At 44.5% G+C, this 17,843-nt stretch overlaps 1 protein-coding gene across 2 annotated transcripts in view; it reads left to right on the top strand.

Moving 5' to 3' along the window:
- Positions 1 to 17,843, top strand: part of LOC121567775 (protocadherin Fat 3-like) — a 198,520-nt gene that overhangs the window by 62,573 nt on the left and 118,104 nt on the right. For both annotated transcript variants that reach the window (XM_041878045.2, XM_041878044.2), the window contains exon 2: positions 11,048 to 11,365. In XM_041878045.2, coding sequence (XP_041733979.2) covers positions 11,048 to 11,365 — 318 coding nt within the window. The remainder of the gene's footprint in view (positions 1 to 11,047; positions 11,366 to 17,843) is intronic.

The raw sequence follows: 17,843 nt of genomic DNA, 5'->3' as shown, positions 1-17,843 counted from the left end.
TACAATACTCAATACTTGGTTGGAGCTCCTTTTGCCTCAATTACTGCATTAATGCGGCGTGGCATGGAGTCGATGAGTTTCTGGCACTGCTCAGGTGTTATGAGAGCCCAGGTTGCTCTGATAGTGGCCTTCAACTCTTCTGCGTTGTTGGGTCTGGCATTCTGCATCTTCCTTTTCACAATACCCCACAGATTTTATATGGGGCTAAGGTCAGGGGAGTTGGCTGGCCAATTTAGAACAGAAATACCATGGTCCGTAAACCAGGCACGGGTAGATTTTGCGCTGTGTGCAGGCGCCAAGTCCTGTTGGAACCTGAAATCTCCATCTCCATAGAGCAGGTCAGCAGCAGGAAGCATGAAGTGCTCTAAAACTTGCTGGTAGACGGCTGCGTTGACCCTGGATCTCAGGAAACAGAGTGGACCGACACCAGCAGATGACATGGCACCCCAAACCATCACTGATGGTGGAAACTTTACACTAGACTTCAGGCAACGTGGATCCTGTGCCTCTCCTGTCTTCCTCCAGACTCTGGGACCTCGATTTCCAAAGGAAATGCAAAATTTGCTTTCGTCAGAAAACATGACTTTAGACCACTCAGCAGCAGTCCAGCTCTTTTTTTCCTTAGCCCAGGTGAGACGCTTTTCGCGCTGTTTCTTGGTCAACAGTGGCTTGACACGAGGTATGCGGCAGTTGAAACCCATGTCTTTCAAGCGTCTCTTGGTGGTGGATCTTGAAGCCCTGACTCCAGCAGCTGTCCACTCCTTGTGAATCTCCCCCACATTTTTGAATGGGTTTTTTTTCACAATCTTGACTAGGGCGCGGTGATCCCTATCGCTTGTACACTTTTTTTCTGACCACAGTTTTTCCTTCCCTTTGCCTCTCTATTAATGTGTTTGGACACAGAGCTCTGAGAACAGCCAGCCTCTTCTGCAATAACCTTTGTGTCTTTCCCTCCTTGTGCAATGTGTCGATGGTCGCCTTTTGGACAGCTGTCAAATCTGAAGTCTTCCCCATGTTTGTGTAGGCTTCAGAACTGGACTGAGAGACCATTTAAAGCCCTTTGCAGGTGTTTTGAGTTAATCAGCTGATTAGTTTGTGGCACCAGGTGTCTTCAAAATGTAACCCTTACACAATATTCTAATTTTGTGACACACGGAATTTTGGATTTTCATTTGTTGCCACTTCAAATCATCAAAATTAAATGAAATAAACATTTGAATGCATCAGTCTGTGTGCAATGAATAAATATAATGTACAAGTTACACCTTTTGAATGCAATTACTGAAATAAATCAAGTTTTTCAAAATATTCTAATTTACTGACTTTTACCTGTATACAGTGAGATCTAGTTGAGACTTCATTAACTTATTGTAATGATGTAGGTTATACATTTATAGTACTCGCCCAGTCTAAAGTCTGACAGGGAGAAGTCTAGGTACTGCTGTTCTCTCTCTCCCTGTGCTATCTCCCTCCTAATTTCAGTCACTGTTCTCCCCCGTCTCTCTCCCTCTATCTCTTCCTTTCTGTTGTATGTATCAAATCCTTTGACGTTTGTGGTTAATTCCAGTCTGTAATTGAAAAGCAGGTGTGTTAGCGGTGACTTTCGCTATTAAAAGCAGCGCTCCTCCATGGTGCTCAACATGAATTGTACTGCAGATAGAGAGAGAGAGAGAGAGAGAGAGAGAGGGAGAGAGAGAGAGAGAGAGAGAGAGAGAGAGAGAGAGAGAGAGAGAGAGAGAGAGAGGGAGAGGGAGAGGGAGAGAGAGAGAGGAAGAGAGAGAGAGAGAGAGAGAGAGAGAGAGAGAGATAGAGGGAACGATGGAAAGAGAGTAGGATGAGAGAGAGAGGAGGGGAGGTAAGAACGGAAAGAGAGAGAGGGAGAAAGATAGAGAGAGCAGGGGGACCAACTAAACACAGAATTAATTACAACTAACCCTGAGCATTCAGTGGTCCCATGGGACGAACACAATGGCTGTGTGTGTGTGTGTGTGTGTGTGTGTGTGTGTGTGTGTGTGTGTGTGTGTGTGTGAGTGTGTGTGTGTGTGTGTGTGTGTGTGTGTGTGTGTGTGTGTGTGTGTGTGTGTGTGTGTGTGTGTGTGTGTGTGAGGGGTGTAAATGGGGCCTTCAGTAGCTGGTTAATCGTTGCAGAAAGAGATAAAGGTGGAGTTAATATTTAATGTAATATTTAAGTGCTCCCTAATTTTGTCTCTGCTTCACTCCCACTGGACCACAAACAGCGTCATGAAACATGTCATGATACCCTTAAAATGGTGTGTGTGTGTGTGTGGTAGGGTTGGGCGATGTCAACCTTTGTCCTATTGTGATTATATACCCATAAAACATCATGATTTACGATGGTATCACCTCCTATTGGCCAACCCAATGCGTGTGTGTGTGTCAGTACGCAGGGGTTAAAGTTCTTCGTCACTGCGACAGATTTCCGTCATATGGATTCTGGAGAGGTCGTTTTTGAGATCAGTGTAGATCCGCAATAAAATCTCTGGGGGGGTGGAGGGAGATGACATAGCCTAATATAGAAGTATGTCTGTTCTACGAAATGTATTCTCAAATACTGTATTTTCTCTGTTACGCTGTGTGCACTGAACTGACATGCATTATTGTTGCTTGACACTCCGATGTTTAGATGAAGGGAATGAAATAGCCTATAATGCGCACCACTGTGGCAGTCAAATCAAACAGCCTATACTTTATCACTCAGGATGCAACTTTCCAGTGCTAGTATCTTTTGCCATGTAAGTTGTTATTAAAACAAAATCAGACAACCCCACAGTAGAATAGTTTACCTATTCAGCTTGTTGTTGTGTGTTTTATGCGCATTCAAGTTGCGAGAACCATAGGGAGGGAAACATGTGTTCTGACAAGCAGTCAATACACACTTTTGAAAGCAGTTTTTGCCTTTGTTAAAAGAGAGGGGATCCTAGTTTCCCATTGCTTTGTTTATTTCTCTACCCCCTCAATTGCGCGAGTGGCATCGTTTTACAATTGCAGTTTCAAGCATGGTTTAGGTGGGACAAAGGGGCATGTTGTGGTGTCTCTCTTGTCATGGCGTGTGTTTTGTCCTATATTTTTATTTTTAATCCCAGCCCCCGTCCCCGCAGGAGGCCTTTTGCCTTTTGGTAGGCCGTCATTGTAAATGAGAATGTGTTCTTAACTGACTTGCCTAGTTAAATAAAGGTTAAATAAGTTTTCTACATAAACATTTTAAAAGGGCAATGACATACTTTGTACTAGAAACCAAAAAATATATATTTTTCGAGTGAATAATAATGAATAATAATTAAAATATACATACAGTACCAGTCAATAGTTTGGACACACCTGCTCATTCAAGGGTTTTTCTTCATTTGTATAATGTTTTACATTGTAGAATAATAGTGAAGATATCAGAACTATGAAATAACACATGTGAAATCATGTAGTAAGCAAAACATTTTAAACAAATCAAAATATATTTTATATTTGATATTCTTCAAATAGCCACCCTATGTCTTGATGACAGCTTTGCACACTCTTGGCATTCTCTCAACCAGCTTCACCTGGAATGTTTTTCCAACAGTCTTGAAGGAGTTCCAACATATGCTGAGCATTTGTTGGCTGCTTTTCCTTCACTCTGCCGTCCGACTCATCCCAAACCATCTCAATTGGGTTGAGGCTGGGGGATTGTGGAGGCCAGGTCATCTGATGCAGCACTCCATCACTCTCCTTCTTGGTAAAATATTCCTTAAACAGCCTGGAGGTGTGTTAGGTCATTGTCCAGTTGAAAAACAAATAATTGTCCCACTAAACCCAAACCAGATGGGATGGCGTATCGCTGCAGAATGCTGTGGTAGCCATGCTGGTTAAGTGTACCTTGAATTCTAAATAAATCACAGACAGTGTCACCAGCAAAGCACCCCCACACCATAACACCTCCTCGTCCATGCGCTACGGTTGGAAATACACATGCGGAGATCCTCCATTCACCCACACCGCATCTCACAAAGACACGGCGGTTTGAACCAAAAATGTCACATTTGGACTCCAGACCAAAGGACAGATTTCCACCGGTCTAATGTCCATTGCTCGTGTTTCTTGGCCCAAGCAGGTCTCTTCTTCTTATTGGTGTCCTTTAGTAGTGGTTTCTTTGCAGCAATTTGACCATGAAGGCCTCTCTGAACTGTTGATGTTGAGATGTGTCTGTTACTTGAACTCTGTGAAGCATTTATTTGGGCTGCAATTTCTGAGGCTGGTAACTAATGAATTTATCCTCTGCAGCAGAGTTAACTCTGGGTCTTCCATTCCAGGGGCGGTCCTCATGAGAGCCAGCTTCATCATAGCGCTTGATGGTTTTCGCGACTGTACTTGAAGAAACTTCCCATATTGACTGACCTTCATGTCTTAAAGTAATGATGGGCTGTCATTTCTCTTTGCTTATTTGAGCTGTTCTTACATTTTACATTTTAGTCATTTAGCAGACGCTCTTATCCAGAGCGACTTACAGTTAGCGAGTGCATACATTATTATTTTCTTTTTTTTCATACTGACCCCCTGTGGGAATCGAACCCACAACCCTGGCGTTGCAAACGCCATGCTCTACCAACTGAGCTACATCCCTGCCGGCCATTCCCTCCCCTACCCTGGACAACGCTGGGCCAATTGTGCGCTGCCTCATGGGTCTCCCGGTCACGGCCGGCTACAACAGAGCCTGCCATAATATGGACTTGTTTTTTTTACCAAAAAAGGGCTATCTTCTGTATACCACCCCTACCTTGTCACAACACAACTGAATTTGCTCAAACGCATTAAGAAGGAAATAAATTCCACAAATTAACTTTTAAGAAGGCACACCTGTGAATTGAAATGCATTCCAGGTGACTACCTCATGAAGCTGGTTGAGAGAATGCCAAGAGTGTGCAAAGCTGTCATCAAGGCAAAGGGTGGCTATTTGAAGAATCTCAAATCTCAAATATATTTTGATTTGTTTAACACTTTTTTGGTTGCTACATGATTCCATATGTGTTATTTGATAGTGTTGATGTCTTCACTGTTATTCTACAATGTAAACAAATTGTAAAAATAAAGAAAAACCCTTGAATGAGTAGGTTTGTCCAAACTTTTGACTGGTACTGTATATATATATATATATATATATATATATATATATATATATATATATATATATATATATATATATATATACAGTGGGGAGAACAAGTATTTGATACACTGCCGATTTTGCAGGTTTTCCTACTTACAAAGCATGTAGAAGTCTGTCATTTTTATCATAGGAACACTTCAACTGTGAGAGACGGAATCTAAAAAAAAAATCCAGAAAATCACATTGTATGATTTTTAAGTAATTAATTTGCATTTTATTGCATGACATAAGTATTTGATACATCAGGAAAGCAGAACTTAATATTTGGTACAGAAACCTTTGTTTGCAATTACAGAGATCATATGTTTCCTGTAGGTCTTGACCAGGTTTGCACACACTGCAGCAGGGATTTTGGCCCACTTCTCCATACAGACCTTCTCCAGATCCTTCAGGTTTCAGGGCTGTCGCTGGGCAATACGGACTTTCAGCTCCCTCCAAAGATTTTCTATTGGGTTCAGGTCTGGAGACTGGCTAGGCCACTCCAGGACCTTGAGATGCTTCTTACGGAGCCACTCCCTACTTGCCCTGGCTGTGTGTTTCGGGTCATTGTCATGCTGGAAGACCCAGCCATGACCCATCTTCAATGCTCTTACTGAGGGAAGGAGGTTGTTGGCCAAGATCTCGTGATACATGGCCCCATCCATCCTCCCCTCAATACGGTGCAGTCGTCCTGTCCCCTTTGCAGAAAAGCATCCCCAAAGAATGATGTTTCCACCTCCATGCTTCACGGTTGGGATGGTGTTCTTGGGGTTGTACTCATCCTTCTTCTTCCTCCAAACATGGCGAGTGGAGTTTAGACCAAAAAGCTCTATTTTTGTCTCATCAGACCACATGACCTTCTCCCATTCCTCCTCTGGATCATCCAGATGGTCATTGGCAAACTTCAGACGGGCCTGGACATGCGTTGGCTTGAGCAGGGGGACCTTGCGTGCGCTGCAGGATTTTAATCCATGACGGCGTAGTGTGTTACTAATGGTTTTCTTTGAGACTGTGGTCCCAGCTCTCTTCAGGTCATTGATCAGGTCCTGCCGTGTAGTTCTGGGCTGATCCCTCACCTTCCTCATGATCATTGATGCCCCACGAGGTGAGATCTTGCATGGAGCCCCAGACCGAGGGTGATTGACCATCATCTTGAACTTCTTCCATTTTCTAATAATTGCGCCAACAGTTGTTGCCTTCTCACCAAGCTGCTTGCCTATTGTCCTGTAGCCTATCCCAGCCTTGTGCAGGTCTACAATTTTATCCCTGATGTCCTTACACAGCTCTCTGGTCTTGGCCATTGTGGAGAGGTTGGAGTCTGTTTGATTGAGTGTGTGGACAGGTGTCTTTTATACAGGTAACGAGTTCAAACAGGTGCAGTTAATACAGGTAATGAGTGGAGAACAGGAGGGCTTCTTAAAGAAAAACTAACAGGTCTGTGAGAGCCGGAATTCTTACTGGTTGGTAGGTGATCAAATACTTATGTCATGCAATAAAATGCAAATTAATTACTTAAAAATCATACAATGTGATTTTCTGGATTTTTGTTTTAGATTCCGTCTCTCACAGTTGAAGTGTACCTATGATAAAAATGACAGACCTCTACATGCTTTGTAAGTAGGAAAACCTGCAAAATCGGCAGTGTATCAAATACTTGTTCTCCCCACTGTATATATAGTGAACAATTATATAATACAATAATAATAATTAGTAATAGTAACAGTCAGGATGTTGTGCCCAATGGGGTAAATGCAGAAGGACAAACCCCATGCTTCAGCCTATGTACATTTAATAATAACAGTCAGGATGTTGTGCCCAATGGGGTAAATGCAGAAGGACAAACCCCATGCTTCAGCCTATGTACATTTAATAATAACAGTCAGGATGTTGTGCCCAATGGGGTAAATGCAGAAGGACAAACCCCATGCTTCAGCCTATGTACATTTAATAATAACAGTCAGGATGTTGTGCCCAATGGGGTAAATGCAGAAGGACAAACCCCATGCTTCAGCCTATGTACATTTAATAATAACAGTCAGGATGTTGTGCCCAATGGGGTAAATGCAGAAGGACAAACCCCATGCTTCAGCCTATGTACATTTAATAATAACAGTCAGGATGTTGTGCCCAATGGGGTAAATGCAGAAGGACAAACCCCATGCTTCAGCCTATGTACATTTAATAATAACAGTCAGGATGTTGTGCCCAATGGGGTAAATGCAGAAGGACAAACCCCATGCTTCAGCCTATGTACATTTAATAATAACAGTCAGGATGTTGTGCCCAATGGGGTAAATGCAGAAGGACAAACCCCATGCTTCAGCCTATGTACATTTTAGAGCCACTTTGCTTCATCAGGTGATAATGCTTATTGCTAATAGCAAATCTGATAATATAGACTATGCACAGGCTATATGCATGGCCCAATGTGTTCAAATCATTTACCAAGTTGTTATTGGGCTCTTTTCTGGAGGTGGAAATTATATTTTAGATGGTGTCAGCATCATTTTATTTTAATTAATTCAAAAGTCACCAGAACTGATTTTCTCAGTCCTACATAAAAATTATCCCTGGGAGGACCCCGGACCCCGTCAGGAAGGGGACTGAAATTGGTCAAACTCGCACTTTAACACATGTATAAAATGAGGTTAACTTGGCCCCACACAATCGGTCCGAGATCGACTTAAGTTTCAGTCATGGGATTTGCTTTAACCCCTGGGTATTTGTATGCATGCGTTGATGCTGTCAGAGGGAGACCTACTCCAGCTTTGACTTATCTAGGTCAGCAGTCAAAAGCAGAGACAAGAAAAACGATCTTTCTCTTTCTCTCTCTCTCTCTCTCTCTCTCGCTCTCTCTCTCTCTCTCTCTCTCTCTCTCTCTCTCTCTCTCTCTCTCTCTCTCTCTCTCTCTCTCTCTCTCTCTCTCTCTTTCATTCTCTCTCTCTCTCTTTCATTCTCTCTGTCTCTCTTTCATTCTCTCTGTATCTCTTTCATTCTCTCTCTCTCTCTCTCTCTCTCTCTCTCTCTCTCTCTCTCTCTCTCTCTCTCTCTCTCTCTCTCTCTCTCTCTCTCTCTCTCTCTCTCTCTCTCTCTCTCTCTCTCTCTCTTCCTCCTTTCCCTCTTTCTCTCCCTTATTTCTGTCTCTGTGTTGTATAAAAGTAAGTACAATTGATGGAGTAAAGCGTTATTATTTCCATATCTACTCACACAGCCATGTCTGCCGCTGCATGAATAATGTCCGCTTTCAGAGAGACTTGTTTTGGGAGTGAGTGTATGTGTGTGTGTGTGTCTGGGAAGTGCTTACATCTTTGCTCAGGATGTACTGAAGGGCATTTGAGTGGTCGTAAGGATGAGTGTGTGTGTGTGGGTGGGATGGTGTGGGTGGGTGTGTATGTGTTCCATTAGAGTATTTCCGGTTCTAAAAGCAGTTGTACACTTAGCATATCTTATCAAGCACCGTCCCCATGACTCTCCATGTTGGACACAGTACACACTAATAGCTCCCATCATGTTAGGGTGTGTCTTACAATCTCAAGTATGCCTGAAAGCTTAGCTAACTACACTTATCGTAAATATCTCATGAGTCACTCTGTTGTAATGCACAAGATCTAATGGAGGAGCAGAGTGTTCGATGCTAACATGCTAACGATGTGTTGAGCAGTAGAGTGCCATTCATTCTTAATGGGAGCGTAGCGCTAATGTACTGTGTGGGCTAGTCAGCATCACTTATGTCACAGCCAGGGTTTGAATATGGATGTTTGTTTACTGAAGGGAGAAATTGGCCACTTAGAGAGCAGCCAAATTAATGTGTAAGTATGTCGGTTAATGAACACACAGCCACGACACGCTACAGTTGCGATGTATATACTGTATATATACAGTTGAAGTCGGAAGTTTACATACACTTAGGTTGGAGTCATTAAATCTCGTTTTTCAACCACTCCACAAATTTCTTGTTAACAAACTATAGATTTAGCAAGTCAGTTAGGACATCTACTTTGTGCATGACACCAGTCATTTTTCCAACAATTGTTTACAGACATATTATTTCACTTATAATTCACTGTATCACAATTCCAGTGGGTCAGAAGTTTACATACACTAAGTTGACTGTGCCTTTAAACAGCTTGGAAAATTCCAGAAAATGATTTCATGGCTTCTGATAGACTAATTGACATAATTTGAGTCAATTGGAGGTGTACCTGTGGATGTATTTCAAGGCCTACCTTCAAACCCAGTGCCTCTTTGCTTGACATCATGGGAAAATTAAAAGAAATCAGCCAAGACCTCAGAAAACTAATTGTAGACCTCCACAAGTCCGGTTCATCCTTGGGAGCAATTTCCAAATGCCTGAAGGTACCACGTTCATCTGTACAAACAATAGTACGCAAGTATAAACACCATGGGACCACGCAGCCGTCATACCGTTCAGGAAGGAGCCGCGTTCTGTCTCCTAGAGATGAACGTACTTTGGTGTGAAAAGTGCAAATCAATCCCAGAACAACAGCAAAGGACCTTGTGAAGATGCTGGAGGAAACAGGTACAAAAGTATTTTTGTCCACAGTAAAACAAGTCCTATATCGACATAACCTGAAAGCCGCTCAGCAAGGAAGAAGCCACTGCTTCAAAACCGCCATAAAAAAGCCACACTACGGTTTGCAACAGCACATGGGGACAAAGATCGTACTTTTTGGAGAAATGTCCTCTGGTCTGATGAAACAAAAATAGAACTGTTTGGCCATAATGACCATTGTTATGTTTGGAGGAAAAAGGGGGTGCTTGCAAGCCGAAGAACACCATCCCAACCGTGAAGCACGGGGGTGGCAGCATCATGCTGTGGGGGTGCTTTGCTGCAGGAGGGACTGGTGCACTTCACAAAATAGATGGCATCATGAGCCAATAAAAGTTGTGTGGTCGACCTAAAAAAAAAAAAAAAGCGTGTGCGAGCAAGGAGGCCTACAAAACTGACTCAGTTACACCAGCTCTGTCAGGAGGAATGGGCCAAAATGCACCCCACTTATTGTGGGAAGCTTGTGGAAGGCTATCCGAAACGTTTGACCCAAGTTAAACAATTTAAAGGCAATGCTACCAAATACTAATTGAGTGTATGTAAACTTCTGACCCACTGGGAATGTGATGAAAGAAATAAAAGCTGAAATAAATCATTCTCTCTACTATTATTCTGACATTTCACATTCTTAAAATAAAGTGGTGATCCTAACTGACCTAAGACAGGGAATTTTTACTAGGATTAAATGTCAGGAATTGTGAAAAACTGAGTTTAAATGTATTTGGCTAAGGTGTATGTAAACTTCCGACTTCAACTGTATGTACACACACACAAGTTCACATGTTCCAAAAGGCATTTCTGCCCCAATAAATGCATTTAGATTTTTTAAAAAAAGTTTACGTTCAAATGGCTGTCCTGTGAAGTAGTGATGCGTGACATTCGCCTAGTTTCCTGAAACGAGTCATATATGAAGTATACAGCAGTCACTTTTATTCTTAGGAGGTCCAAATATGGGAACATTTGACCACACAATAATGTATGTTGTTGTAGATGTTAAATGGTTGACCACACCAGAGGATTGTCTGGTTTGTAAGAAATATTTTGAGGTCGACCACACAAATTTTATTGGCTCTTTCTATGTGAGCGTTGACTTCATGTATTTGTATTTAAAATATTACAGACATGAGATTGTGAGTTAAACATTTGTCAGTTTAGCCTAACCAACATATTTTTTTCTTTGTGCATTTATGAACTTATTAAATACATGGAAATAACCTAATGTTCATCCACCCCCCTCTGTTCGCCCCTATAGAAGCCGATGTGAATGTTGACTAGATGTTGGTACTGAAGTTAAACGACCTAGGCCTAACTTGTATCTATCCCTCTCTCCACCTCTCTAGGTGTCATCTACACCACAGACACTCTGGACCGCGAGACCAAGGACTCCTATTGGCTGACGGTGTACGCCACAGACCACGGGGTGGTGCCCCAGTTCGCCATCATGGAGGTGTACATCCAGGTAGATGACGTCAACGACAACGCCCCCCTGACCTCTGACCCTGTCTACCACCCCGTTGTAATGGAGAACTCCCCCAAGGACGTTTTGGTCATCAAGATCCAAGCCCAGGACCCGGATGCCACGGGAGGAGCAGAGAGACTGAGCTACAGGATAGCTAGTGGGAACCCACAGAACTTCTTCACCATCAATACCAGGACCGGTGAGTGGGGAGGGGGAGACGGTGTGTGTAGAGTGTGAGGGGAGGGGATGGTTGTGTATGTGTGTGAGAGCACAGACTGAGTTACAAGATAGCTAGGTATTGATGGTGCTTATTCACCATCAATACCACCATCAATGCTGATGGGAATGTATGGAGTGTGTGTAGTAGTGTGTGAGGTGTGTCTGGTTAGTGAGTGTGTGTGTGTGTGTGTGTGTGTGTGTGTGTGTGTGTGTGTGTGTGTGTGCGTGTGTGTGTGTGTGTCTGTCTGTCTGGGTGTTTCATCTGGTTAAATAGGGCTCTTCTGATGTTGGCTGGCCCTGCTGGACATGTCCATGGCTGGGGGCTGGTGTGTCCTTGGCTGGGGGCTGGTGTGTCCTTGGCTGGGGGCTGGTGTGTCCATGGCTGGGGGGCTGGTGTGTCCTTGGCTGGGGGCTGGTGTGTCCTTGGCTGGGGGCTGGTGTGTCCTTGGCTGGCGGCTGGTGTGTCCTTGACTGGGGGCTGGTGTGTCCTTGGCTGGGGGCTGGTGTGTCCTTGGCTGGGGGCTGGTGTGTCCTTGGCTGGGGGCTGGTGTGTCCTTGGCTGGGGGCTGGTGTGTTTTCTCCCATCTGTGCCAGGGGGATGGGGAGGGGGAGGTGTATTTTTTTGGCTCTGCTTCAATGTTAATTACAGGTTTTAATCTGTGAGAATCTGTAAGTGTGTGTCTTTCGAATTCTTTGTGTGAAAATGAATGTGTGTCTGCCTTTGTGTGTCTGTGTTTCTGATTGCTGATCAGACGTATGTCTGTCTGTCTGTCTGTCTGTCTCTGTCTGTCTGTCTGTGACTGTCTGTCTGTCTGTCTGTCTCTGTCTGTCTCTGTCTGTCTGTCTGTCTCTATATGTCTGTTTATATCTCTGTCTCTCTGTCTCTGTCTGTCTGGCTGTCTGTCTCTGTCTGTCTGTCTGTCTGTCTGTCTGTTTGTCTCTGTCTGTCTCTCTCTCTCTCTGTCTGTCTGTCTGTCTCTGTTTGTGTGTCTCTGTCTGTCTGGCTCTGTCTGTCCAGTTTCAGTTTCGATGACTCAATATCCTGGACGAAAACGGACAAATGTAACTAAGGTTGGGAATGTCAATGCAATCAAACTAGCAAGGGCAATGATCACAAGTCAGTCATAACGTGGGAAAACTACAGCTCACTATTACGCAGTGACCTGTTGGCCTTCAAGAAGTAAAAAGTTTCCATAAGGCTTTGTAAAAAACGGTCCCACCCGTTAAGTCAAAGTGTGATTGGTTGATTCCAATGTCACTCCAAAATGTTGCCCTAATACAGTTGAATGGCAGATCCCTTTATCGAGCTTCTGAAAGCCAATGGCTGACTTAGCTAGTTAGATGTATCTCCCCAGAGACCAGTGTTAACCCTTTCCATCCAACAAAAACTGAAGAGATTAAATCAGAACATCATTGAAAATAATAATGTCATTATCATTATTATAATATTATTATAATTATTATTTTATAAATCCTTAGCCCTTCTCTGAAGGCGTAGAAGGCTCTATTTGCCCTCAGCATGCATTTTTTCACTATTTTGAAAGTCTAAAGAATACATATGTTTTTCTGAAATATGAACACAGAAATACTGCATATTTTGAACTCTTATTATGGTGGTGATTTGCCAAAAATACAATCATGGTCTTGAATTGGACTCGCATTTTTCTGGCCTCGGTCTTGAGTCTGTCTCTGACCCCTTGTCCCCCTCCCGGTCTCGGTCTTGAATCGGTCTTGCTTTAGGTGGTCTCGAACACAACACTGGAAAACACCATTCTAAACAGCGCACCTGATGCGAGCGGTTCCATATGTGACAGAGATTGAAATCTCTATTAGAAACTTAGCAATAGGGGGAATTTAAAGATGCAACAACTAGGATGGGTTGCTAATATGACTAGGATTGTGCCTTTGGCTTCTGGACAACAAGGAAAGTTGATATGAAAACCAATAGAACAGGAGATAAATGCTGGTTTCAATGGCAATATGAGGTCTTTATAAAATAATTACCTCCACGTTGCAATGGTAGGATTTTGGCTATAGGCTACTTTGATGCAATGTAAGACATGCCTCATAATATGAAGTAAAACGTTCAGTTATCAAAATGCATCCTGCCCTCAGCTCACATGGTGGTGTGTGACACGCCTATGCACTTCAATGGCGAATGGGAGCTTCAAAATAATAGCTATTTTTAGCAGAAACCGTGGTGTGTGTGTCAGGCTGATCAGATGTGTGTAGCCGAGAGGCAGCAGCTCCCAATATAGAGCCCTGACAGGATGAAACACAGCCTCAGAGATGCAGCAGCAGCACATCTGAGAACCAGGAACATCCACTGGGGGACACACACACACACACACACACACACACACACACACACACACACAGCACACATCCACTGGGACACACACACACAAACACACACGCACATCCACTGGGACACACACACAAACAAACACACACACATGTAAAGAGATACAGAGGGGAGTGGAGAGAGATGATGAAGAGCGGATGAGAGGAAAAGAGAAAGGAATGGAGAGAGAGACTGAAAATATTCATCACACATATTCTACTTGTCAGCGGTGACAGCTAACCACATCCTCTCTTCTAACCTCTCTTCTAATTATAACCCATCCTTCTCCCTCCTCCCTCCCTCCCTCCCCCCCCTCCCTCCTCCCTCCCTCCCTCCCTCCCTCCCTCCCTCCCTCCTCCCTCCCTCCCTCCCTCCCCCCTTCACTGTCTCCCTCCCTCCCTCTCTCTGTCTCCTCCCTCCCTCCCTTTCACTGCTCTCCCTCCCTCCCTCTCTCTGTCTCCCTCCCTTCTCACTGCCTCCCTCCCTTTCACTGTCTCCCTCGCTCCCTCCCTCTAACTGCCTCCCTCCCTCCCTCCCTCTCTCTGTCTCCCTCCCTTCTCACTGCCTCCCTCCCTTTCACTGTCTCCCTCCTCCTCCCCCTCCCCCCCCCCCTCCTCCCTCCCTCCCTCCCTCCCTCCCTCTCTCTCACTGTCTCCTCCCTCTCACTGTCTCCCTCCCTCTCACTGTCTCCCTCCCTCTCACTGCCTCCCTCCCTCCCTCTCACTGTCTCCCTCCCTCCATCTCACTGTCTCCCTCCCTCTCACTGCCTCCCTCCCTCCCTCTCACTGTCTCCCTCCCTCCATCTCACTGTCTCCCTCCATCTCACTGTTTCCCTCCCTCTCACTGTCTCCCTCCTTCCCTCTCACTGTCCCCCTCCCTCTCACTGTCTCCATCCCTCTCACTGTCTCCCTCCCTCTCTCTGTCTCCCTCCCTCCCTCTCTCTGTCTCCCTCCCTCTCACTGTCTCTCTCCCTCTCTCTGTCTCCCTCCCTCTCTCTGTCTTCCTCCCTTTCACTGTCTCCCTCCCTCTCTCTGTCACCCTCCCTCTCACTGTCTCCCTCCCTCCTACTGTCTCCCTGCCTCTCACTCTCTCCCTCCCTCTCACTCTCTCCCTCCCTCCCTCTTTTCTTTCATTGTGTGTCTGTCTCCCTCCTTATACTCTCCTTCACTATTGCTATTTTCTCATTCTTGACTCTGCTGTACCTCTCTCTCCCTCCCTCTGTCACTCTCTCTCTCTCTCTCTCTCCATCTCTCTGTACCCCTTTCCCTAGATGATGTGTGTTGAATATTTGATTTTCTATTATGAAACATTGATGATGGAATCTACAGTTCACCCATACCCATCCATCCAGAGTCATTCTCCCAGATTTAATCTGTGGAACCGAGACACTTTCAGTAGCTCTCTGTATCCCTGAACACACACACACAAACACACACACACGCACATTACCTTAATCCACTCTGCTCACTTAACATGTGTTTACGACCCACAAGATTACCTCCAGAATGTAAGGTCAGCAGATTATTAGCTGTTGATGCTATGTTGATGTGAAGAGCATGATGCTAGAAGCTAACATACATCTGAATGCTGACGTGCACCCTTTCCTCTACATTGGTAGCTACCACAATGCTATATATAGCGTTTAAGCTAATCCATAACTAGTACAGTATATGATGAAACACAATACATAGTGCTAAGCTATAATTTAGCTAGCCCCTTTGTTCATGGTTAGGTAATGCAACACCAGGAGATGATGCTAGGCTAAACTTAGCATGGCAGTTCACTGCTGAAGGTGACTTTGGTGTTATCACTGTATCCACCCACAATGCATTGGTGGTGATATATGTGGTCCTCTGTAGCTCAATTGGTAGAGCATGGCGCTTGTAACGCCAGGGTAGTGGGTTTGATCCCCGGGACCACCCATACGTAAAAATGTATGCACACATGCCTGTAAATCGCTTTGGATAAAAGCGTCTGCTAAATGGCATATTATTATTATTATATATACTGTATCATTGTATTGAAATATCTGGAGCATTCATGAGCTGAATAGATATTCTATCATGTCTCATCAGACAGAGTATCTAGCTTTAGAATTGTGTGTGTGTGTTATAAGTACGTTACTAGGTAAAGAAGAGAGCAGGAGAGGCCTCAGATATTGAGCTTTAGTTCCTGCAGAAAAAGGACACACACATACACGTATGCACACACACGTACACACAAACACACACACACACACACACGCACACACAACCCAGAAGTACCAACTAATCCGGAGGCTGAATCAGCATCCAATCTCTCCCAGCCATCGCCTCATGAAAGAGAGACAAAGTGCTGGCTGAAATTTTGGAGGATTTTTATTGATTAATCGTTCTTGGCATGGCTCCAGCACTGACTGTGCTCTCCGGCAGTCCCTTGTCTCCCTGCGGACAGCTATGTGTAACGGCCATCTATAATCACCCCTTTAGACCGACCAATATGCCAATATTCCATGTTTTTTTTTGTTTTTTTTGTTAGTCATTTAGCAGACGCTCTTATCCAGAGCGACTTACAGTTAGTGAGTGCATACATTTTTTTCATACTGGTCTCCTGTGGGAATCGAACCCACAACCCTGGCATTGCAAGCGCCATGCTCTACCAATTGAGCTACAGGAGGTCATGGACGCCATGTGTGCATATTATGCCAGTCAAGTGCTGTTAATGCCAACAGAATGCCACCAGTGATGCCGCCATACAGTGTTGCCACCATTTAGCCTAATCTGTAATCTACACTGAACAAAAATATAAACGCAACATGTAAAGGGTTGGTCCCATGTTTCATGAGCTGAAATAAAAAAAATCCCAGACATTTTCCATACGCACAAAAAGCTTATTTCTCTCAAATGTTGTGCACAAATGTGTTTACATCTCTTTTAGTGAGCATTTCTCATTTGCCAAGATAATCCATACACCTGACAGGTGTGGCATATCAAGAAGCTGATTAAACAGCATGATCATTACACAGGTGCACCTTGTGCTGGGGACAATAAAAGGCCACTCTAAAATGTGCAGTTTTGTCACACAACTCAATGCTACAGATGTCTCAAGTTTTGACGGAACGTGCAATTTGCATGCTGACTGCAGGAATGTCCACCAGAGCTATTGTCAGAGAATTGAATGTTCATTCCTCTACCATAAGCCGCCTCCAACGTCGTTTTAGAGAATTTGGCCAACCGGCCTCACAACCACATACCACGTGTAACCACGCCAGCCTAGGACCTCCACATCCGGCTTCTTCACCTGCAGGATTGTCTGAGACCAGCCACCTGGACAGTTGACGAAACTTTGGGTTTGCACAACCAAAGAATTTCTGCACAAACTGTCAGAAACCGTCTCAGGGAAGCTCATCTGCGTGCTCGTCGTCCTCACCAGGGTCTTGACCAGACTGCAGTTCGGCGTCGGAACCAACTTCAATGGGCAAATGCTCATCTTCGATGGCCACTGGCACGCTGGAAAAGTGTGCTATTCACAGATTAATCGCGGTTTCAACTGTACCGGGCAGATGGCAGACAGCGTGTATGGCGTCGTGTGGGCGAGCGGTTTGCTGATGTCAACGTTGTGAACAGAGTGCCCCATGGTGGTGGTGGGGTTATGGTATGGGCAGGCATAAGCTACGGACAACAAACACAACTGCATTTTATCGATGGCAATTTGAATGCACAGAGATACCGTGACGAGGTCCTGAGGCCCACTGTCATGCCATTCATCCGCCACCATCACCTCATGTTTCAGTATGATAATGCACAGCCCCATGTCACAAGGATCTGTACACACTTCCTGGAAGCTTAAAATGTCCCAGTTCGTTCATGGCCTGCATACTGACCAGACATGTCACCTATTGAGCATGTTTTTGGGATGCTCTGGATCGATGTGTACGACAGCGTGTTCCAGTTCCCCGCCAATATCCATCAACTTCGCACAGCCAACATATCACAGGCCACAATCAACATTCTGATCAACTAAATTATATTCAAAGGAGATGTGTCACGCTGCATGAAGCAAATGGTGGTCACACCAGATTCTGACTGGTTTTCTGATCCACGCCCCTACCTTTTTAAGGTATCTGTGACCAACA

The sequence above is a fragment of the Coregonus clupeaformis genome, chromosome 6 (genome assembly GCF_020615455.1).
Source record: "Coregonus clupeaformis isolate EN_2021a chromosome 6, ASM2061545v1, whole genome shotgun sequence".
Lineage (NCBI taxonomy): Eukaryota > Metazoa > Chordata > Actinopteri > Salmoniformes > Salmonidae > Coregonus > Coregonus clupeaformis.
The sequence above is the reverse complement of the archived record's forward strand: the minus strand, read 5'-3'. Positions and strand labels throughout refer to the sequence as shown.